The sequence below is a fragment of the Dromiciops gliroides genome, chromosome 4 (genome assembly GCF_019393635.1).
Source record: "Dromiciops gliroides isolate mDroGli1 chromosome 4, mDroGli1.pri, whole genome shotgun sequence".
Lineage (NCBI taxonomy): Eukaryota > Metazoa > Chordata > Mammalia > Microbiotheria > Microbiotheriidae > Dromiciops > Dromiciops gliroides.
This window is the reverse complement of record NC_057864.1, coordinates 242,802,894-242,825,908: the sequence shown is the minus strand read 5'-3', so window position 1 is coordinate 242,825,908 and position 23,015 is coordinate 242,802,894. Positions and strand designations below refer to the sequence as shown.

The window sequence follows — 23,015 nt, the reverse complement described above, 5'->3', positions numbered from 1 at the left end:
GAAGCTGATGTTTGAGATGAGTTTTGAAGAAAACACAACTCAAAGGCAGAAACGAGGAGAAAGTCATAAGGGATAACCACTGCAAAACAACAAAATGGGAAATGAAGTGAGGCACAGCAAGGTCAGTTTGGCTGCTTTGTAGAGTGCAGGAGGAAGGGGAGTGATACGGTTGGAAAGAAAGGACTATAAAAGCTTATATTAGATCCTAAAAGCAATAGGAAGCTCTTAGAAGTTTATTGATTTAGGAAATGACATGGTCAGCCCTATGCCGTAGGAAACTCACTTTATCAGGTGTGTGGAAGATGAGTTGAGGTAGAGAGACTTGAGGCAAGGAAACCAATTAGGCTATTACAGTAGTTCAGGTGAGAGGTGATAAGGACCTGAACTAGGTTGGTAGTGGTGTGAGTAGAGAGGAGAAGATGAATGCAAGAGATGTTGAAGAATAGAAATGACAAATTTTGTCAGTTGATTGGGGATATAGGTTGAGGGAAAGTGAGGAGAGGATAATGCCAAGATTTAGAATTTGGATGACTAGAAGGAAGGTGGTACCTTCTACAGAAATAGAGATCAAAAGAGAGAGGTTAATTTGAGGGAAAAGATAATGAGTTCTGTTTTGAACATGCTGAGTTTGACATGCCTAGCTCTTTCAGTTTGAAATGCCCAATGGACAGCTGGAGATAAGCAACAGGAGCTCAGGAGAGAAAGTAGGACTGGATAGATAGATTTGGCAGTTATCTGCACAGATGTGATAATTAAACCCATGGGAACTGATAAGGTCACCAAATGAGAGAGAGAGAGAGAGAAAAGAAAGAGATATCCTCCATGACACCAGTGAACACCTTAGATGAGCACATTTTCTGAGTTAATGCCTTTTTAGTGTATATTCATACTCAGTAGGTTGTAGAACAAATTCATCACAGTTATAGCGATAATGAAATTATGTATTATTTGAAAATGCATGGGAGATAACTTATTTGAGGACAGTTAGGTAGCACTTTGTTCTACCAAGTGAATTTTGTTTTTTGTAAAGCAACAAACAAGTGACTGAGTAACTAGAGTAGTCCTAGGTCCTCTCAGTTAATTCTCTGTTATTGCAAGTATGTTGTTTTCTTTGAAGGCCTACCTGCTTTGCTTCTCTTCACAAATACAGTCTTTGCGTGCATAAGCCATCCTTTAAATATTTTAGGGGAAAATATTTTAAAATAAAAAGTACTTGGTAGGAAGATATTTCCTAAAGATGAGAAAACATATGGGTTGGTAGTTAATGAGGTCTTCGTGGTTGCCATTTAGGGGATGGGGCACAGGTAAGCTACCAGCTATAATTATTTTCATTCTTTTGGCATCTCTCTCTCTCCTCACATACACTACTTGGAGATCGCTTGAAAATTGATCCCTGAGTGTTTTTAACGTTGTGTCTCACTGCTCTAAGCAACTTTTTAAGGCTATAAGTTAGAGGAAGTTTCCTTACTTAGAATCTCCTAGGTCAGTGAAATAACAGTTCTGGTCCAGTTTTTAAAATGTATTTGACAGGTGCAAATATTCTTCCTAATTTCATCTTCTAAATGCCATAAACACTTTCTCACTTGGTACTTCAGGTTACAGTCATAGGAATTGGAGATAGAAAATCTTTCAGAAATAGCTATTTCAGTATAATTAGTTTCCTTTGTCATTTTTGTATCTTATTTTATGCATTTAAAAGCATTCTTATGAAAGGGGGGCCATAGACTTCACTAGACTGCCAAAGGCCCCCCAAAAAGATTAAGAACACTTGGGCTAGTCTAACCATTTCAGTTTTCAAAATAAGAGACTGTGGCCCAAAAAGTTAGTGATTTGCCCAAGGTCACCCAAGAAATAACTGGGACTAGGGCTCTCAAATCAAATTGATAACCAGGGCTTCTCCAAACAAATGTCTTAATCTTAGAAGGGAGGCGAAGGGAACAGATTCGATGAAAAGAATTCGAATCTAAAGGGTGCCTATTGGAATTGGCTGAACAAATTGTGCTATATGAATGTAATAGAATATTATTGCACTGTAAGAATTGACAAAAGAGATCAGAGAATCTCAGAGAGAATGAACTGATACAGGATAAAGTGAGCAGAACTGGAATACTTGGTACAAGGACAACAACACTATAAAGAAAAACAACTGTGAAAGACTTAAAAATTCCAGCCAGTGCAATAATCAGCCATGTCTCTTTTATGATGAAACATGTTATCTACCTGCTGATAGTATGAGTGAGGTTAGAGCCATCGAGAGAGAGATGTATTGAATTTTTTATATAATGTTTTAAATGGTGATTTGTGGTTTCCTATACAATCCTCTTTTTGTGTTCTGTTGTGAGTGTAAATGGAAATGCTTTGGTGGGCACAGGGGTGCTGTTTAAGTTCAGAATTAAAATTTAGCTTAAAATAGCATCTGACACCAAATCCATTCTAATGCATCATTAGTTGTTAGGGTCCAAATGTGGTGATTCCATTACTGTCACTGATGAGACTAGGTCACTATAGTTTTTGTTCCCGCAGTTTCATTTACAAATGCTACCTGCGTGACCTGGTCTAGTAGGCTCTCATGCAAAATTATCTGTATGTTTTCTGCTCAGTGGTTTCTGTGATTGTGAAGCAACACTATTCATCATTTTCTGTCATCTTCTTCAATGTTTTCCAAATGAGCTTGTACTCTAAGCTAGTGTTGCCCTTGGCTAACATGTCTTTCCACTTAACAAGGAGAGCAAATGTTTGATGGCTAAGGCATTTTCTGGGCTCTTTGCGTCTCTTTGTAGCAGCTGTTTTGTATTGCTTAAACTTTTCTAAGAAATGATAATAGCATATAAAGCAAAAGTCTTTATTTTTGTCCATTTCTCATTTTTCATATTTGACAGCTTGTTTAAACTTATTCAGGGTAAAGCCATAATCATATACACTGTCTCCTCACCTCTTTACTTTGTTCTTATTTGGTATTTACTTTGTCCTTTGTTTGAAATACTCAATCATTTATAAATAACAGATCTAGAGATGAAAGGGACCTCAGGCCAAATATTCCAGTTCCCTTACTTTACAGATAAGGCTGTCAAATTCCAGAGAGGTTCAGTGACTTGCCCAAGGTCACACAGGTAGTGTGAATTTTGAACTAAAGTCCTCTGACTCCAAAACCAGTTCTTCCTCTTTCTTCTTTCTCTCCCCCTTTCCCTTCTTCCCTCCCTCTCAGAATGGCTTCATCATATCTGCAGATGACACAAAGATGGGTCAGATATCTAACACACTGGATGGAAAGAATCAGAATCCAAAAGGATCTTGACAGACTAGAGCTTTGGACAGGATCTAATATGACGAAATAAGTCTTGCACTTGGGTACAAAAAAAAATCAACCTCAGAAATGCAAAACAGGGAGGCATTGTCAACATATGTTCTGAAAAAGATCTGGGAGTTTTAGTGGACGAGTCATCAGTATAATTTGACAGTCAGAAATGCTAATGTGATACTGAGCAGCAATGAGAAAGGAAGGAAGAAAAGGAACAAGCATTTATTAAATGCCTACCTTGTGCCAAGCATTGCACTGATGGTCTAAGTGCTTTACAAACATCTCATTTGAACTTCATAACACCCCTGGGAAGTGGGTGCTATTCTTATTCCCACTTTACAATTTAAGGAAACTCATCCAAACAGAGATTAAGTGATTTGCCCAAAGTCATATGCCTAATAAGTGTCTGAAACCAGATTTGAATTCAATTCTTCCTGGTTCCAAGCTCAGCAGTTTCATCCACTGCACCACCTAGCTGCCTCTGATACATAGAGAATAAGGACTGTCCGCTCCCCTCATCGGACCTCAGCTAAGATAGTTGATTCAGTTCTGGGCAATACAGGTTAAGAAGGACATCACTAACCTGGAGAGTTTTTAGAAGAAAGCCTTCAGTCGGTGTCATCAGTTGAAGAAACCAGGCATGTTTGGCTTGCAGAAGGGCAGACTTAAGGGTGAACCTTCAGAAATTTAAAGAGCCATCATACAGAGAAAGGATTAGGCTCGTTCTTTTTTGGGCCCTGGGTGCAGAACCAAGAGCTTTGCATGGAAATTGCAATAAAGCCAATTTGGGCTTTGATGCCAGTAAAAACTTTGTGACAGTTTAGAGCTGTCCAGCAGCAGATTAATTTTCCTTGAAAGGTGGTGGGTTCTCCCACCTTGGAAGTCTTCAAACAGAGACTGAACAAGCACCTCTCTGCTGTTTATAGTCGGGATTCCTTTCAGACAGACAAGATGGTCTCCTGGGTCCTTTCCAGTTCTCGAATTCTGTGATTCTGCGATTTGTTACCAGTCCTTCCCTGTTCATGAAGACACAGGCAGTTCCATTGTCTATGATGTTGAACACTTTCCAAATTAAGTGTCTTCTCATTTTGTCTTTAACAAAGTTTTCGTTATGTACAAGCATGAGGCATCTGAGCAGCCTACACAGAAACATACATGAAACCTGTGGCTGCCAATTCCTCCAAATGGGGGAACCAGATTAAAATAAAACTTGGAAATAGTTAACGATAAATAGAAATACAGTGGAACATAGTGTTAATATATGGTTTTCTATGTTAATATGTAGCCTGCAGGGGGCAGCTAGGTGGTGCAGTGGATAAAGCACTGGCCCTGGATTCAGGACTCCCTGAGTTCAAATCTGGCCTCAGACACTTGACACTTAACTAGCTGTGTGACCCTGGGCAAGTCACTTAACCCTCATTGTCCTGCACAAAAAAAAAAAAAAATGTAGCCTGCAGGGATCTGTATATATAGATTGGTGGCTCTGTTTCTATTTAAGTTTGATACCACTTGTCTACAGGCATTTGTCTCTTTCATTCTTGATACCAAGCTATATTTTCCAACAGAATTTTTGTTGTCCTCTTCTGTACCTGCCTTCACAGATATCAAGAGAGAGAGAGAGAGAGAGAGAGAGAGAGAGAGAGAGAGAGAGAACATGCTTAGTTTGGAGAATCTTGTCAAGTTCTTTATAAAATTTCTCTACTTCCTCATCCTCTACAATAGATGTTATGTAACAAGTGATGTGTTTTTTGTTTTTGTTTTTTTTAGTGAGGCAATTGGGGTTAAGTGACTTGCCCAGGGTCACACAGCTAGTAAGTGTCAAGTGTGTGAGGCCGGATTTGAACTCAGGTCCTCCTGAATCCAGGGCTGGTGCTTTATCCACTGCACCACCTAGCTTCCCCTTGATTGATATATTTTTTAAAAAACCACATCACTTGTGGGGACAGCTAGGTGGCGCAGTGGATAGAGCACCGTTCCTGGATTCAGGAGGACCTGAGTTCAAATCCAGCCTCACACACTTGACACTTACTAGCTGTTTGACCCTGGGCAAGTCACTTAACCTTCATTGCCCCCCCCCCCAATCAATCAAAATGTATTTTACAGTAAATAAAAAATGATGTGCTTATTTTATTTATTTTAGCTCATCTTGAAACACTGTGGGACAAAATGACCTTGTGGAAATCTGCCTCTTTATATATCACTGCATTCCCTGTCCAGTGTTGGTCACTCCTTCTTTCATGCCTTCTGACACACTGAGCCAGTAGGAGGAACTCAACTGCAATATCAAGGCCCTCTTTCTGACCCCTATTACCCAACAGCCTCTCCTCTTTTGAGATTCACTCTATCCATCTATATAACCCTGTCTAAATCTTTATTGAAATCATATACCAAACTCAAAGGGATTCTCCTTCCTCTCTCAAGGCATTCACTACATTGCTTCGTCTATACCCTACCCCTGTTCTCATACCCGAGACCTTCAGAATCTATATCCCTAGGTCCTGGAGAAGTTAATCCACTTGTCTTTGGAGCTCCCACCGAGAAGTCCAACCCAATTGTTTGGTGACTTAGAGTGTGCATCGTCTTAACCCACCATATCTGTTCACTGGTCCTAGGTACCAGACCATGCATGACTTTCACATTCTAACAAGTTGTCCACCCAAGCTGTCTCACCATTTGCCACTGCACATGTACCCTCTCATGCCCCATTCCTCCCACTTTCCCCTTCTCTTTTCCTGGCTACCACTCCCCCATGTGTATTAAAATTTTTTATTAGAATCTAAGCTTCTGATGGCAGGCATTATCTCTATATTTATGTCTTTAGTACTTAGCACAGTGTCTGGCACAGAGTAAGCATTAATGCTTATTCACTCATTCACCACCACTCTTGAACTCTGAAATTCTTTATTTCTAGTCCTAATTTCTGTCTTTCCTTCATGACTTCCATCTCTCCTAGTTCTTCTTCTTCTTCTTCTTTTTTTTTTTTTTAGTGAGGCAATTGGGGTTAAGTGACTTGCCCAAGGTCACACAGTTAGTAAGTGTTAAGTGTCTGAGGCCTGATTTGAACTCAGGTACTCCTGACTCCAGGGCCGGTGCTCTATCCACTTCGCCACCTAGCTGCCCCCCCTCCTAGTTCTTCTAATCCATCATTGCTACCCTGGCCTTATTTCCCCCTCCTTACAATATTAACTATTTCCTGAAGCAATGTGTGTGTGTGTGTGTGTGTGTGTGTGTGTGTGTGTGTGTGTGTGTGTGTGTAAAATACACACATAAACATTAAATACATACATGTATATAATTTATATGTGTGTGTGTATATATATATATATATATATATATATATTTCCCTCTACCAACAAATCCCTTTCCCCTTGTCCATTTAGCTGGCTCATGCCCAGCTAAGCTTCAACCACGGGTCATATCCTCCATTTAGTTTCTGTTTAATAGCTACTAAATCATGCTGAGGAAGTCAGCAGTACTGATGAGGTCTACTACAAATTCATGTTATATAATTTCAATTAGGTCATCCCAACTGCATGGCAGTCTTTATTCTTTCTTTATTAACCTTTCAATAGCTGTTCCAGACCTTCTTTCTCAGTGTCATTTCCTCTTTCCTCTTTTTTATTTGTTTTTTGTTTTTATTTTTGCAGGGCTATGGGGGTTAAGTGACTTGCCCAGGATCACACAGCTAGCAAGTGTCAAGTGTCTGAGGCCAGATTAGAACTCAGGTCCTCCTGAATCCAGGGCCGGTGCTTTATCCACTGCGTCACCTAGCTGCCCCTTCCTCTTCCCTCTTGACTCTAAAAGTGAAGCCATCTGTTGTGAATTCCCTCATTTCCCTCAGTATGCTCCTACTCCTCAGATTCCCCTTGCATCTTCACTCTTCCTTTCCTCCATTCCTTTAGTCTTTAATGAAGCGGTACTCCTTGTCAAGTTCATCCCCTCTACTTGAGTCCTTGATCCTATCTCTTGTATCACCACTGAGAGCTTTCCATCATTTTCTCTGATCACATCATCACTCTCTACCTTTCTGCTGATTTATTCCCTACTACCAACAGTTACACCCGGGTCTCCCATATCCTTAAAGAATCTTCATTTAACCCTGCCAAATCAAGCTATCATTCCATGTTTCTCCTCCTTTTACTTAAAAATTTGTAGGAAAAAACTTCTCACAACATGACTAATGTGGAAATATGTTTAACATGGTTGTAATGTATAACCTCTATCAGATTGCTTGCTGGCTTTGAGGTGGGGGAGGGAAGGGAGGGAGGGAGAAAAATTTGGAATTCAAAATCTTACAAAAATAAATGTTGATAACTATCTTTACATGTAATTGGAAAAAAAAATAAAACAAAATGCTATTTAAAAAAAGAAAAAAAACCTCATCAACTTTTGCTGCCTCTACTTTCTTACCACCAACACTCCTCCATCCCTTATGGAGTGGCTTCAAGGCACTCCACTAAAACTGTTCTCAACAAGACCATTGTGACCTCTTACCTTTTAATCCAGGTGTCTAAGCCCTCATCATCCTTGATTTCTCTGCAGCCATTGACACTGTTGGCCATGCCCTTTATCTAGATACTTGGCTCCTTTGCTTTGACAAATATCGTACATTAAATGGACCAGTAGTTGAATTCATTTTTGTATATTATCTAAGAATTGTGATTCATGGGGGGCAGCTAGGTGGCACAGTGGATAAAGCACCAGCCCTGGATTCAGGAGGACCTGAGTTCAAATCCAGCCTCAGACACTTGACACTTACTAGCTGTGTGACCCTGGGCAAGTCACTTAACCCCCATTGCCCCACCAAAAATAAATAAATAAATAAATAAGAATTGTGCTTCATAGCATCTACAAATTCTATACTATTCCTGTCCCTGGCTTCTTTACAGGTTGTCCAGCATATCACTTGTTAGGGTACCAGTGTAGCACTCAGACTTACTCATCTGTTGTTATCCCTCTTCCACCCTGCATGTCTCATCTACCTCCTTGTCCAGTCATATATTTCACAAATGACAGGGGTTTGGGGGGAGTTTTTTGTTTTTGTTTTTGTTTTTTGGGTGAGCAATTGGGGTTAAGTGACTTGCCCAGGGTCACACAGCTAGTAAGTGTCAAGTGTCTGAGGCCAAATTTGAACTCAGATCCTCTTGAATGCAGGGCCGGTGCTCTATCCACTGCACCATCTAGCTGCCCCTACAAATGACAGTTTAATGCCACTTCTGTACAAATAATCATTGATGATATACTGCTTGCCTATACTTGTTATGTTTTTCCCTTTTACCTTAAATCCCCTTCATTTTTTTTATTCTTAGACATTGTGGTATTCCATAATTTACTACTCTATAGCATCACCAAGAGAATATAGTATTACAAATAAAGAGTTTTTATGTGAAGGAGCAGCTTGGTTTAATGTAAAGAGTGCTGTACTTGGAATCAGGAAAACTTGTATTCAAATCCTGGTTCTGATACTTACCAGCTCTGTCATCTTAAGCAAGTAATTTGACTTCCCAGAGCTTTAGTTTTCTCATGTATAGAATGAAGATGATAATATTTGCATTACCTACTTCATAGAATTATGGAAAATGCTTTGTAAACCTTCAAGTTCTATATAAATGAGTTGTTGTTATTATTATTATTATTGTTGTTGTTGTTGTAACAGTTGAAACAATACAGTTTCCCAAATTCAGTACAGCCCATTGTCTTCCTTGTTCATTTCTGGGCCTAACTGCAGTGCCTGTTCAAGATAGTATGTGTACTGAGTAACTAAGTCAATGGGCTGCCTCTTCAGCTGGATGTCATGGTTTTAGCAGTGGGCATCCTTCAGCTATTTACTTTTTTCCTTGTAGATTGTTAGGTTAGTCTGTTTTAAAGGGTCATGGATTTCATTAAGGAGACCCAGTAGTATTCTGGAATTGGATGCAGTCAGCATAACGTCATCTATAAATAGAAGCAACTGTATGTAAAAGGAATCCCTCTTCCATTTGAACTGTGTTTAGGACATACTCAAAAGTAGTGGCAGATACTTTGGGTGAGCATACGTACATACACCTCCTTGTTTTTTAACTTACCTGCTATTTTTAATCAAATAAATGCTCTGTGGTAGTCTCTTTCATTTTTGTATCATTTTAACATGTATATGGATGAAATCTTGTTAGAGGATAATTTTCAAGTCAGTTTTGCTTTATCAAATCAATTTTTTGTAGTTAAGAAACAATAAATATAGAGGGATTCATATAATAACTTTCCATCAGTTGTATGACTTTGAAGATGTTGTCTATGAAAACCTGCATGTTCCCTTCTCATAATTTCATCAGAGATATTTCCATATTTGTGTATGTGATTCTCATAAGTATTTTATAGAGATGAAAGTAGGAATATGAAACAGTAGTTTGATCTCGGGTTGCCTTTTTGAGGAATAATGCTTTCCATTACTTTTCCCCCCAATGATTTGGCATCTTTCCTTCTTTGAGATATCTTGAAAATCACTCCGTTTTCAAAATTACATTGCCTTCAGCATGGACTTCTTTTGAATGCTTCCTGACTTCATTTTCTTGAGCGTCGTTTCAACTTCTTCACGTGGTCTATTAGGTATTGAGGTGTGGAGTGCAAATAAGGTGATGTTCCTGTCATTGTTCATATGAACGGAGAATCTTGGATTGCTTTGACCAGAAAAAAATCATTATGTGGTGGTAAATCCTCTAATGGTGAGTGTCTTGAAGCCTTTCTAGCTTAGGTAGAACTTCCCAGAACTTGTGTCCAGCTGGCATAGGCTTCAAAAACCCAAAGTGACTTCCATGCCATGATGAGGCATTGAAGTAGAATTTTTTTATTGTTTCATTGTTGGTTCTAAACAGTGCTGTTCCCAATACAGCATTTTCCCTTCCCCCTTCTCTTGCCAGATACATTGATCACCTCTAGAGAACATGCCTTATTCTGTACCTTGTATTCCACTAGCTCTCTACCAACAGGAGGGAAGTATGCCCCATTATCAGTCCTCAGGCGTCTAGATTGCTCACTGCATTGATCTGAATTCTAGTGTCTTTTATTCTTGTTTTCCTTTGTATTATTATGGTATTTTTATATAATTATGTATATTGTTTTGGTTTTTCTTACTTTGTGCTATGCTAGTTAATAGAATCCCACACCATGGAAAGAAGGCTAGGTTTGGAATCCGAAGGCCTAGATAGTAAGGTATTAGGGGGCAGGGATCATGATATCTTATATTTATTTAAATTAACCGATAGCGTCTAGATTTTTTGGGGGGGTGAGGCAATTGGGGTTAAGTGACTTGCCCAGGGTCACACAGCTATTAAGTGTTAAGTGTCTGAGGCCGGAATTGAACTCAGGTCCTCCTGAATCCAGGGTCAGTGCTCTATCCACTGTGCCACCTAGCTGCCCCAGCATCTAGATTTTTAAATAAATATTTGTTACTTCAGCACTTGATCAAATTTTGAAATAAGATGTGGGGGTGGGGGTGAAGAGGTGGAAACATCCCTGAAAAGATTATCCCTGACAAGGAACTACAGGCCAAACTATGTGCTCTTCCCATTTGTACTCTGGCAATGAACGCATCTATTGATAAACACTCTCTTCACTCTGTACAGGTTGTTCTCCTGCTTCATGTCATGAAATCCAGGATAGCACATGGAGCTCATGCACTCATCCCCTTGGCTATTTTCTTTTTCAGATTGCTGAGCCTGAGACCTGTGACCAGATGTATGAGAGCTTAGCACGACTTCATTCAAACTATTACAAACACAAGGTAAGTAATCCATGGGTTAGCATAGTCAAAGTTCTTTGTGTGGTGGGGGAAATGGGAGGGGGCAGTGTATGAAGTGGAAACTAGTATTAATTATGGAAGATTTTTAGAGATAGATCACTTGCTAAAACTAAATAAATGCATTAAATCAAATGAAGCTAACAAAGTATTATCTGATACATAACATTACACCTTTGAAATAAGTGATTTGTATTTATTTCTAAAAATCAGTTATTTGTATGCTAATGTATTTCTAAAGCTTGAGGGTGCTTGAAAAAGGTACTTAACTCTTTTAATTATTTGCTCTTTAATATTATGGGAACTGTTTTTTTACTATGTAGGGAAAAAGTTTGCTAAGCTTGAATCTCCCCATCCAAGATTACTGACAATTTCCCAAATAGTAAGAGAACTGTGGAATCTAATTCCCCATTGATAACTTGTATCATTTACTTATTTTACTCCACAAAGATGTGAATCAAAATTCCAGTGGTGTGAAAAAAGGTTTCCCTTTCTAAATCAAACTGGGCCAATCAATGTGGGCATTCAGTTGGAGAGCCTTTGACCTTAAGGTGGCGCTGTTCTTCCAGGAGTGAAAATTACCTGAGTCTCAGAAGGTGTAGTAGATATAGTTAAAAGGGCAAGACCTCCCAGGGGGTTGATAAAGTGCAGTAGTATTGGTTAACTTACTCTTCTTTCCATTTTGGGGGGAAGTATCCACGCCCAAGAGACACCAGCTTCAGTGGACTGACAGTGGAAGAATGCAGGATCGTACTAGCTACAGGTATGCCCTTTTTGGTCAGTTTGGAAATGACTCTTTTGGGGTTGGTGGGGAGGGGTTGGCAAGGGGGTGTCAACTAATGAGACAGCTTCACTTTGATGTACAGTCCTGTGGCATAGCCCAAAGGAAATTTCTGATGCTTAGAAGTTCCCTGGCTAACACTCGTTGGCTCTAAAATATGGATAAGGTCGAAGATTTTTTTTTTTTTTTGGTGAGGCAGTTGGGGTTAAGTGACTTGCCTAGGGTCACACAGCTAGTAAGTGTTAAGTGTCTGAGGCCAGATCCGAACTCAGGTCCTCCTGACTCCAGGGCTGGTGCTCTATCCACTGCGCTATCTAGCTGCCCGCCGAAGATATTATTTTTAAAAAGAAAATTCATAAAGCACCAGCCCTGGATTCAGGAGAACCTGAGTTCAAATCTGGCCTCAGACACTTGACACTTACTAGCTGTGTGACCCTGGGCAAGTCATTTAACCCTCATTGCCCCGCACACAAAAAAAAAAAAGAAAGAAAGAAAGAAAAAAAAAATTTATCTCTAGTCCCATTAAATTAGAAGTCTGGCTACAAGAAACAGGAGAATATATGTTTGCCACATGGAAGTGGTTGAAATTGGGGAGAAGGAAAATAATTTTATTTTTGTGATCCTAAGAGGGTTTTATAAATGGTGAGGGTTAAGGGGGGGGAGGAACCTAAAGCCATTAAAGGAAGGTAGTTGTGGATATCCTCCTAAAGTTATCTGACCCTGGGATACATATACTATGTGATAGAAATGTTTGACAAGGTGTTTTTTAGAGGTATTTAGAAGATTTTCCCCATGAACAAACCCCTTACTCTACTTCCTTCTTTCTTTTGTCACTATAGGCCCTAAGGGATGAGATAAAGAGATTCTGGAAAATTACTGTTTTTATCGCTAGGGACATTGTATACAAAAATCAGCTAATCTTTTCTGGAAATCAGGGCCTTGAAGTTGCCTTGATTTGCTCACAGGTACCAGATAGTGCATTGGAGACAATCTTTCTTACACACTCTCAGCCTCTGAGCTCTGGAGTTATGAGGAATTGGGGTTCCAGAAGCATTTTACCTCCACCAAGTGAATGATAACTTAGTTGGTGGATCTGCCCTGACCTAGAAGCACATAGTGCCAAAGTTTGTTGGTTGTTATGTTCCCTGTTTTTCCCCACACCTACTCTCTTGATAACAATGCTGTAGATCCTGCGTATTGGGATCTTTTAGCCAGCTGGTACTGCTTTATTGGAAATATCTTTTTTTAGAATGTGTAAATTTATCCAAATACCACTGGGTACATGTGGTTATCAACATTATTACATAGATGTCATTGTGCAGATCCTGGAGAGTTTGAGCCAAGTTTGAACTTAAAATTAGAAAGGAAATGAACTCTAAAGGCTCACCCTTGCTGCCCACTCTTTGTTAACATCCTTGGCAGTTTTTGCAAGTGATGGGAAAGTCGGACAAGAATGAAGGATAAGACCATGTGGGAGAAGATGACCCACCAGGAAATTTTCTGAAAATTTATGGTCACCCCAAGCTTCACATTGTTGCCTCCCCCCCCACCAACACACACACACACACACACACACACACACACACAGAAAGTCTATTCAGAATGAAGAGAATTCTTACAGTCCATCTAGTGGACAGATAAGACACATTTCTTAAGTGTAGCATGGCTTGGTAGTAGGCCTTTTTTTGAACAATCCTAAGAGATGAAAATCTGAATGTACACTTTTCAGGAACACATTTCTGGGATAAATAGAGGCTTACCCTGCAAAGGCCTACAAGTAAATTCATATTGATAGCTTATTGAATGAAATGTCTCCTTTTAGAATCTTTTCTACCTTTCTTTCTTCCCCTTTTGCAGATACCTTGGAAGAATTTAAGGAAATGAATAAAGGCTTATGGAAAAAACTTCAGGACAAGTTCGTCACCAAGAGTCCGGATGAGAAGACTAAGAAGTAGCCTGTGTCTTTGTCCTCCCCGTGTACATAAGTGTGAAGCCTTGTATATTGCCAAGAATAAAACTGTCCTTCCTTCCAGCTAAATGTGGGTTTGTGTCCTCTTTGTGGGCTGGCACCCCTAAAGAGAGCCTAGTGCTCCTGGCTGAAACAAAGTCTTAATCTGAAAGGGGCAGGGAGGGGAATGGAGAGGCCATGTTGAAATATTATCAGGTTCTCCTCTCTATCAGAGAAACATCTCAGGAGGAAACCCTGATCTCCAGTAAGCTGATCTTTTTCCGGGTATGTTGGTGAGGATAAGGGAGACTTGGAAAAGTGTGCTTCCTGTACTGCCCTGGGAGGCCCCACCTCATCGATGTTTGGTTTTCTGTCCCCTGGCAAGATTTCCACATTTTGTTCTGCTGTGGCTGCTAAAGTGAGGAAGCTGAGAATGGAAGAGGCAACAACAAGCCATCCAGGGGGTGGTAACATGATATAAAGATGGGCAGGCCCCAGCAGAATTTAGGCCAAATTCTCAATGACTTTGGGAATGATTAGCCCAAGTAAAAACCAAAGGGTCATTCCTCAGCAAGATCAACTTGATAGAGCTGGAAAAGTAAAACTTTACTGTAGCTTCAGTCAGAATAGTGGTTCCAGGGGGCAGTTAGGTGATGCAGTGGATAGAGCACCAGTCCTGAATTCAGGAGGACCTGAGTTCAAATCTGGCCTCAGACACTTGACACTTACTAGCTGTGTGACCCTAGGCAAGTCACTTAACCCTCATAGCCCCCGCAAAAAAAAAAAAAAAAAAGAACAGAATAGTGGCTCCAATTGCTGCATGTTTCTTAATTGTGTGTGGACGGCTCAGAAAGCCAAATAGACCAGTAAGAGGTAGAACATGTGAAGATCCCTTCTTGTCCTGTGCAGCTTAGCCATTGTTAATAAACAGCATTTACTAATATTGTTTTTATATAGTTTACATATACTTATATATATATATATAATGGTGTGTGTATGTGTTTTCCCAAAGTACTGTTGCCTACTGTCAAGAACAAAGTGAGGTCAGGAAGCATAGCATCACTTTATATAGGCAGGAATGTGGACCGTGGAAAGAAGAATCAACTTAGAAGTCAGGATCTGGGTATCAGCTTTGCTTTTTATTACTTGTGTTACTTAGGGAAGTAACAACGTCTCTGGGCTTTAATTTCTTCTCTATAAAAATTAGTTGTCTAAGTGAGATGATCTATCTCTAAAGCCCCTTCCCATGCTAAATCCTCATAGGAACTGGAAAGGACCAAGGGGTCTTTGGCAAAGCAGCTGCATTGGTTTTAAGTGGATCTCTTTAGTAGTCCCTGGAGCAAGTATTGGACCAGTTAGAAAAATGTCTGAACTTGCCTTTCCCCCTAAGTACCCATTTTAACTGTACCCATTTATACTTTGACAAGTATAAGAATCCTAATGTTTAAAATCAAGATTTGATATCTGTTAATTTATTTAAGGCAATTAACAAATTAGTTTTCAAGAATTCTGTCAAACATCACACCAAGGGAGTAGGGGGGTGGGGGGAGGGGGAAGCCACTCAGTACAAACCAGCCTTTCCTTCTCTGAAAACCTCAGAAATCTGTCATTTCTACTGTAGACCAGGAGAAAATCTCTTCCAAAGGAGTCAAGGAGGACTTGATAGTAAGGCAAATAATTCGTCATCCACCCACATTGTGAATATTTGGTGGGGTGGGGCCCCCAGGGGTGACTACCCCAGGATTCAAAGGCAGCATCCCGGAGAAAAATGATGAAGTCTACAGTAGATTCGAGGCCCGGTGGGTGAGACAACTGAGTGGGCGGGGCTGAGTCAGAATGGCATGCTTGGAATAAGTTAAATAATGAAGCCCTAAAATTACTAGTCAACTGTATTCATACTACCTCCCCCTGAGGCATGTAGCTACCAAAATGTAGTGCCTGGAGATAAAAGAGAATGACCCACTCCTAATCACCCACGTTGAATAAAAATGAATTTTTAAAAGTTATTGTATTAAGGGATAAAGCTCCCAAGTGCTTTATCTTCCTCTAAGGCAGTAAGGTAAACTGACTCTAGGTGGACTTCCACAGCTTCACTTCCAGAACTGTCCACTGGACTCTCAGCTAGAAGTCTCCCTCCCCCTGTTGCTGGTCAAAGCGTCTGCCATCTGGGATCCCGGACATTGAGGGAGCCAATGCTGAGTTGAAGTCCTGGGCTAAGTGGTTGACTCAGCCGGGGCCATCCCACCAGTAGGAAGCAGAGAGAGAGAGAGAGAGAGAGAGAGGGCGTACGCGCCAGGGCGTTTCTTTGCAATAATGATCGTCTCATAACAAACACTCCCCCTCTTCTGGAGGAGGGCAATCTCAGCGACTCATGCAGTTCTGGACGTCCACAAAGCCCATCCGCTGTCTGCGTTTCCTTTGCTCTGTCATCTGGAATTAGATAAGACAGTTCCCAACAGGATGCTCCCCTGTGCCCTCAGTGCTCTGTGAGCCTCCGCTAAAAGAACTAGCGCTTTGATGTCTGTCTCTTTGTGACTTGCCCCTCCCCCTTGGACCTTCAGAAAGGTCCCGAGGTTACTAAACAAACCGCCACCTCGCTCCGGAGAGGGTTGTTCAACTCTTCATTGATCTATTGGTCACAAACCACAACTTTTATGCGGCTAGTTACATCAGCTTGTGCCCAGTACCTAAAGGCACTCAGGCATATGAAAAGACGCCATCAGCTAAGTCCCCCTGCTCTATCTAGATAAGGCAGCCTTTGAGGTCTTTGATTTATATCCTCCCAGAGGGAGGGACAGAGTGGCCTTGCTTTGGAGAGAGCTACTCTCTATTATTAGAGTCCTCTTTTAAAATGCAAATAACCCTTACCAGGTTAACCCTACCTGCCAAACCAACCCTACACCCCTACACCCACCCACTCCCCCACACACACAGTATCACATGGATAAGCCATTAACAGGAAGAAGGCTTAGATCACAATATTGTCCCCACCTGACTTACAGTTTCACCAAGTTTCACCAATCTGGCCTAATAGAGATTATGAATGAACTTTTGGAGTAAGGTTCCGTGGCAGAGGAAAGTCTATGTTTACCATTCAGTCAGACAATAAACATTAGCAATAAATATAAATGCCTGTTAAATGTTAGGGGCTAGAAATACAGAGAAAGGCAGAAGATGACAATCCCTACTCTCAAGGAATTCAGTGTAATGGGGGAGACAGCACGTAAACTATTTACAAACAAGCTCTCTACAGAAAAATTTAGAAATAATCAATAGGGAAGGCTCTAGAATTAAGGGGGGGGGGTCAAAGTTCAGTGAATAGGAAGCTGGACAAGGAGGGTTAAGTCATATACATGGATTAGGGCTGAGGTGGCATAGAATTGAGCACTGATAAAATCACCTAGGACCTAGAGACAACTCTGTGAGCATGACTGAGACTTCAGAGCTGTGGCCTGAGGCTTCCCAAGGTCGGGAGATGGTGAAAAGGGGCAACTGAGGACAAGGGAAATGTTTTACCTGCTCCTTGAGCTCATTGAGCTGTGAGGTGAGATGAGACACCAGTTTCATGGTGGAGTTGAGTTTGTCCTGAAGGCTCCGTATCTCGTTCTGTTCTCCTTCACCTTCATTGCTGACCAGTGACATAGCTCGCATTCGAGGGAACCAGTCCAGATTCTTGTTCTGAAATAGAGGGTCAATAAGACTGGAGGCAGGAACTAGGCTGGAAGAGATCCTAAAAAATGAAACTTTCTACAATAGCCCTGCAAAGTCACTGGCCAGGGGGAATAGGCCAAGTAACTGTTGCTATCGCCCCAGGGCCTTCCTGGTGGGGCTGTTTTTGTCATTAAGTGCCAAAGCACTGAGGCTGTGGCAAAGCTGACTTTTAAACTGACTTCTGAAGACCTCTGTCGACAGTACCACCTCTTCCCTCACATTCTGCAGCTTGAAAGCCCAGCAAAAGCTGGAAGGAAAGGTTCCTTCAACCAAAACATTGGACGTTCTTTCCCCCAGAGAAATCACGAATCAGAAAATTGCCATCCTTAGAGAAGTAGAGAGTAGGTAGGAGTGACATCACCTTTCAGGCAAGTGTAAAATTTCAGCCTGTGCAGAACCACTCTTTCTCTAACTTTGCCAACTGTCTGTGTAACACCTCCCCTGAGGATTAAAATGTTAACATTCTGGTTGTCCTGTCCATTTATAGGCTATGGGGCACTTGGGCTATCAGAGGAAACTGAGGAAAGTGTCCTCCCCCCAAGTCTGTCCTCTCTCAGGCTAAAAAATCTCTTTTGGGAGACACACACACACACACACACACACACACACACACACACACACACACACACACACACACACCCTCTGTTGGTACTATCCACACAAGCCTTGCCCTTTCCAAAATAGTTTTAGGGAAAGAAGCCAATCAGACTTATGGGATCTAAAATCCACCAGGCCAGCACAGTCCCAGGGCCTTGTGTGTTCTCTCACCAGCTGGGGAGTTTAACTTGGGATAACTTTTGAAATGTGATTCCAGAATCAGCCTAGCTCCAGCAGCAGGAGCTGGGAGTCAACAGTTGGTAGCATTTTCATCCCTGAGAAGGATTTCTCTAGATGCTGCTCCAGCTCCCCTGCTAGCCCTTTATATAGTATCTGCAGATGTCAGAACCCATAGCCCCTCTCTCATCCCCCTTCATTAACAATCCACAAGGGGTTGGGGGGCGGGGAGTGTTGACTTCCTTTCTAACCCCCAGTTCAGACAGATGTGAAATTTCCCTCCATTGAATAAATAAAGCGAGACCTCCAAGGCTAACCAGGGACCCTGTGGCAAAACCACCTGGGATTCCAAAGATATCTGACTAGGCTGGGGCCCTCCTTGTCTGGGCCTAGACATAGACAAGTATCAGAAACAGAAAGGACTAGGCAGATGGGGCGTACCAGCCACTGCTTTCCAAGGCCCCCAGTCCCTTCACTTTAAGCCAATTCTTCACCTGCCCATCCCACCCATGCCCTCCTCCACACCTTAATCATCTGAGCTACATAGCTCTCCGGGCCAGTATAGTCTGTTTTGTTCTTCACTCGCACCAGCACGATGAAATATAAGTAGTTCCACATGTTGTGTTCATACTTGATATGTTCTTCAAAGGACACGGTCTTGTTGTCAAACTTGTCCCTCTCCAGACCTGAGATTGGAAAGGGGTGAGAGAAGGGAGGGAGGAAGGAGAAAGGACATCATCTTCCCCTTCACTCCGCCGCCCCCCCCCCCCCCCCCGGCTGTTATGGGGAAAAGTACAGAAAAGAAGAAGTTGCTGGTAACCATTCAACAACCATCTAAATGGTCAAAGGGCAGTAAAACATCTCACAGGCCTCCATGAGATATTTGAGTCAGGTCGACTAAAAGTCTGAATCACTTTGCTCTAAACTAAAGCAACCTAGCCCTGCCATAGGGTGCAGTCCCCTCTCCTGAAATAGAGGCCTAAGAACCTGGATAACTAAACCCCATGAGTAGAATCTAAACGTTGCACAAAGCAGGAGTGAGGCTAGTCTCAGCAGTCAGAAGAATGGGGTTATAAAGGAAAGAACAATGACTTTGGAATGAGAGGACCCTGAGTTCAAATCCTGAATTGCCTGTGTGATCTTGGGCAAGTCACTTGACCCTTCTAGTCCTTAGTTTTTTCATGTGTAAAATGAGAGGGTCAGGCTAGATGGTCTCTCTTTTCCAGCTGGAAATCTCTGGTTCTGAGATACTTAAGTTTTTGCATGTTCACACTGCCCCACCCCACCCCATACCTCAGAGCAACTGACAAGTGTATTCCCTTAATTCCCAGATGGCCAAGCCAAAGCACCAAGACTTGGACAGGATCCCTTCCCCAAGAACTAGGAAAAGACTCAGTCAATATTCTAAGCCAGCATGATATAGCTCCCTCTCTTCCAGCTGGCCTGAAGGCACTCCAGAAAAGAAAACACCTTCTCACCACAGATGAAGCATGTGGTCTTAAGGATTTCCTCCTTCTTCTGCTTCTCACTCCTCAGGTCAGCAAAGGTATCGATGATCACCCCAAAGATGAGGTTCAGCACAATGATGATGACGATGAAAAAGAACAAGAGGTCATAGACCACTCGTGCGGGAAATAGGGACTCCTGTTGGCAGGGAAATGATGGTGGGCTGGGAGAAGAGAGACAAAGGCCAGAAGCCCCCACCACCAGGATCCCCGGACACCAGAAGCTAAAACTTACTGGGTTCCAAACTGATACAGTGGGACAAGGTGTCAAAGACTGGAGATCTAGAGATCTCTGAAGTCAAAATGGCGAAAAAAAGAAAAAGAAAAGGAAAGGAAAAGGGCAGCTAGGTGCCACAGTGGATAGAGCACCGGCCCCAGATTCAGGAGGACCTGAGTTCAAATCCGGCTTCAGACACTTAACACTTACTAGCTGTGTGACCCTGGGCAAGTCACTTAACCCCTCATTGTCTTTCAAAAAAAAAAATGGCAGCAAATGTCCATGGGGCATAAGATCTGGAGGATTTGGAGAATGGGGTAGGGAGGGGTCCACAGGATAAATTTCTGAGCAGAAACAGAATGTAGAAAACAGTTCAGGACAAGGAGCTGGGACTTGTTCTAGTCCTGGCTACACCTCTTAACTTTCACTGCCACCGTGAGTAGGTCACTGCCTCACAAACAGTTTGTCAGGGAGTGGATGAGCCATTTATTAAGTTCTTACTATGTGCTAGGCATTGTACTAAAGGCTGGGGCTACACAGAATGACAAAAACACTCCCTGCCCTCATAGAGCTCACAATCAGGTAGGGAAAACAACATATAGACAGCCACATGCATACTGGATATAGGTACTGTAAAGGGGAGTCATCTCACGGAAGGTACTACCAGCAAAGGACTCCTGTGAGAGGGAAGATTCGAGCTACATCTTGAAGGGAAGACAGGAAGTAAAGGTGAGGAGAGAGAGTGTTCCAAGCATGAAACAAGGGGAACAGAGGGATGGTGGGGCGGGGGGGGGGGGAGGTGCTGCTAACAGCTCACATGTATATAGCACTTATAGTTTACAAAGTGCTCCATAGATATCCTTTCTGGATAGTCACTCCCCCCAAAAGCCAAAAAAACCCTATGAATTATGATTATGGATTATATATGATTTTACAAGTGAAAAAACTGGGGCCCAGAGAGGTTAAGTGATTTGCCCAGAGTCATACAGCTAGCGGTTATTCAAGGCTTAATTCAAACTAAGTTTTGCTCTACAGAGTGCTGGGCCTAGAATCAGGAGATGGGAGTGCCTAGTGTAAGGAAGAATATGGACAATGTTGATGCAACATGTGTGGAAGGAAGTAAAGATTAAGAAGTCTGGGAAGGTAAAAAGGAATCAGGCTGTACAGGGTTTTAAAAACCAAACGGAGGGGCAGCTAGGTGGCGCAGTGGATAGAGCACCGGCCCTGGAGTCGGGAGTACCTGAGTTCAAATCCAGCCTCAGACACTTAACACTTACTAGCTGTGTGACCCTGGGCAAGTCACTTAACCCCAATTGCCTCACTAAAAAAAATTTTAAAAAAAACCAAACCAAACAGGATTTTATATTTGATCTAAGAAGTAACAGGAAGCCACTGGAATAGATTTTGGATAATTTAAAACAGCAGGTTATCCAGAAATCATTCCCATTTTGGTTTGAGGTGGTTTTTCCACTTATACAGAAAGTTGGTTACTTGGAATATCCTTGGAATTCACGATACGTCAGACTACAAAATGAAGATCTGACTCAACTTCCCCATTCCATCCTGCCTGTTCCAATGTTCCATGTCTGATAAGGACAGTTTTACCTCTCAGCCAAATCTGCCTACGCAAAGTTAACTGTCCTTCTGGAGAAAGATTCCTATTTCATACACTCCCCAAGTATTATTAAGTTCAGCTTATTAAAAGCCTTCCTTTTTTCTTTTCCTTTCTCTTTTTTTTTTTTTGGGGGGGGGAGTGCAATAAGGGTTAAGTGACTTGCCCAGGGTCACACAGCTAGTAAGTGTCAAATGTCAGATTTGAATTCAGGTCCTCCTGAATCCAGGGCTGGTACTTTATCCACTGCGCCACCTAGCTGCCCCCTAAAAGCCTTCCTTTGCCCATTAACTGGGGAATGGCTGAACAGATTGTGGTATGTGATTATGATACTATTGTACTATAAGAAATGATGAGCAGGATGGTCTCAGAAAAGCCTGAAAGACTTATGTGAGCTGATGCAAAGTGAAATGTACTGTGTACAAAGTAACAACAATATTGTATGGTGATGAGCTGTGAATGGCTTAGCTATTCTCAGCAATACAATGATACAAGACAACTCTGCAGGACTTAGGATAAAGAATTGCTGTCCATCCCCAGAGAAAGAACTGATGGAGTCTGAATACAGATTGAAGCATACTTTTTAAACTTTTTTTTCTTGAGGTTTTGATTTTTTTTTCTGTTTTCTTTCACAACATGACTAATATGGAAATGTTTTGCATGACTACACACATATAACCTGTATCAAATTGCTTGCCTTCTCAATTGGGGAGGGGGAGGGACAGGGAAGAAGGAAGGGAAACAATTTGGAACTCAAAGTTTAAAAAATGAATGTTAAGGGGGCAGCTAGGTGGCACAGTGGATAAAGCATTGGCCCTGGATTCAGGAGTTCCTGAGTTCAAATCCAGCTTCAGACACTTGACACTTAATAGCTGTGTGACCCTGGGCAAGTCACTTAACCCCCATTGCCCCGCAAAAAACAAAACAAAACAAAACAAAAAAAATGAATGTTAACAATTATTTTTACATGTGACTGGGGAAAAATAAAATACTAAATAAATAAATAAAAGCCTGTTCTTCCAGCCCTTGCGGGACAAAGGTAGCTTTTTTTGTGCCATGGATCCCCTTTGGCAGTCCAGCGTAACCTATGGACCCCTTCTCAGAATAACACTCACAAAATGATGCCTATGGGACCTTCCCTGGGGAATTAGATGAATCCAACAGGGAAGTCAATGACAGAAAAGAAAAAAGGCCCCATAAACACCAAAATATTCATTGCAACACTCTCTGTGGTAGCAAAGAACTGGAAACAAAGTGGATGCTGAGAATCTGAGGAATGGCTAAACAAATTGTGGTCCATGAATGGAATGGGGTTATTTACAGGGCTGGAAATAGGATGAATATGATGAATACAGAGGGTCGAGGAAAGGCTTGTACAAACTGATGTAAAGTGGA

At 41.7% G+C, this 23,015-nt stretch overlaps 2 protein-coding genes across 2 annotated transcripts in view; one reads left to right on the top strand and one right to left on the bottom strand.

Annotated features, from left to right (window-relative positions):
• Positions 1 to 13,891, top strand: part of LOC122755768 (ubiquinol-cytochrome-c reductase complex assembly factor 2) — a 30,981-nt gene extending 17,090 nt beyond the window's left edge. The window contains exons 2-4 of the mRNA XM_044004595.1: positions 10,983 to 11,057; positions 11,766 to 11,835; positions 13,711 to 13,891. Coding sequence (XP_043860530.1) covers positions 10,983 to 11,057; positions 11,766 to 11,835; positions 13,711 to 13,808 — 243 coding nt within the window. The 3' untranslated portion in view covers positions 13,809 to 13,891. The remainder of the gene's footprint in view (positions 1 to 10,982; positions 11,058 to 11,765; positions 11,836 to 13,710) is intronic.
• A 1,028-nt stretch (positions 13,892 to 14,919) lies between these two features.
• The window catches only part of ITPR3 (inositol 1,4,5-trisphosphate receptor type 3), a 133,342-nt gene continuing 125,246 nt past the window's right edge, over positions 14,920 to 23,015 (bottom strand). Inside the window, exons 55-58 of the mRNA XM_043963070.1 lie at positions 19,765 to 19,930; positions 18,812 to 18,972; positions 17,318 to 17,479; positions 14,920 to 16,231 (exon numbers count right to left, since the gene is read on the bottom strand). Coding sequence (XP_043819005.1) covers positions 16,163 to 16,231; positions 17,318 to 17,479; positions 18,812 to 18,972; positions 19,765 to 19,930 — 558 coding nt within the window. The 3' untranslated portion in view covers positions 14,920 to 16,162. The remainder of the gene's footprint in view (positions 16,232 to 17,317; positions 17,480 to 18,811; positions 18,973 to 19,764; positions 19,931 to 23,015) is intronic.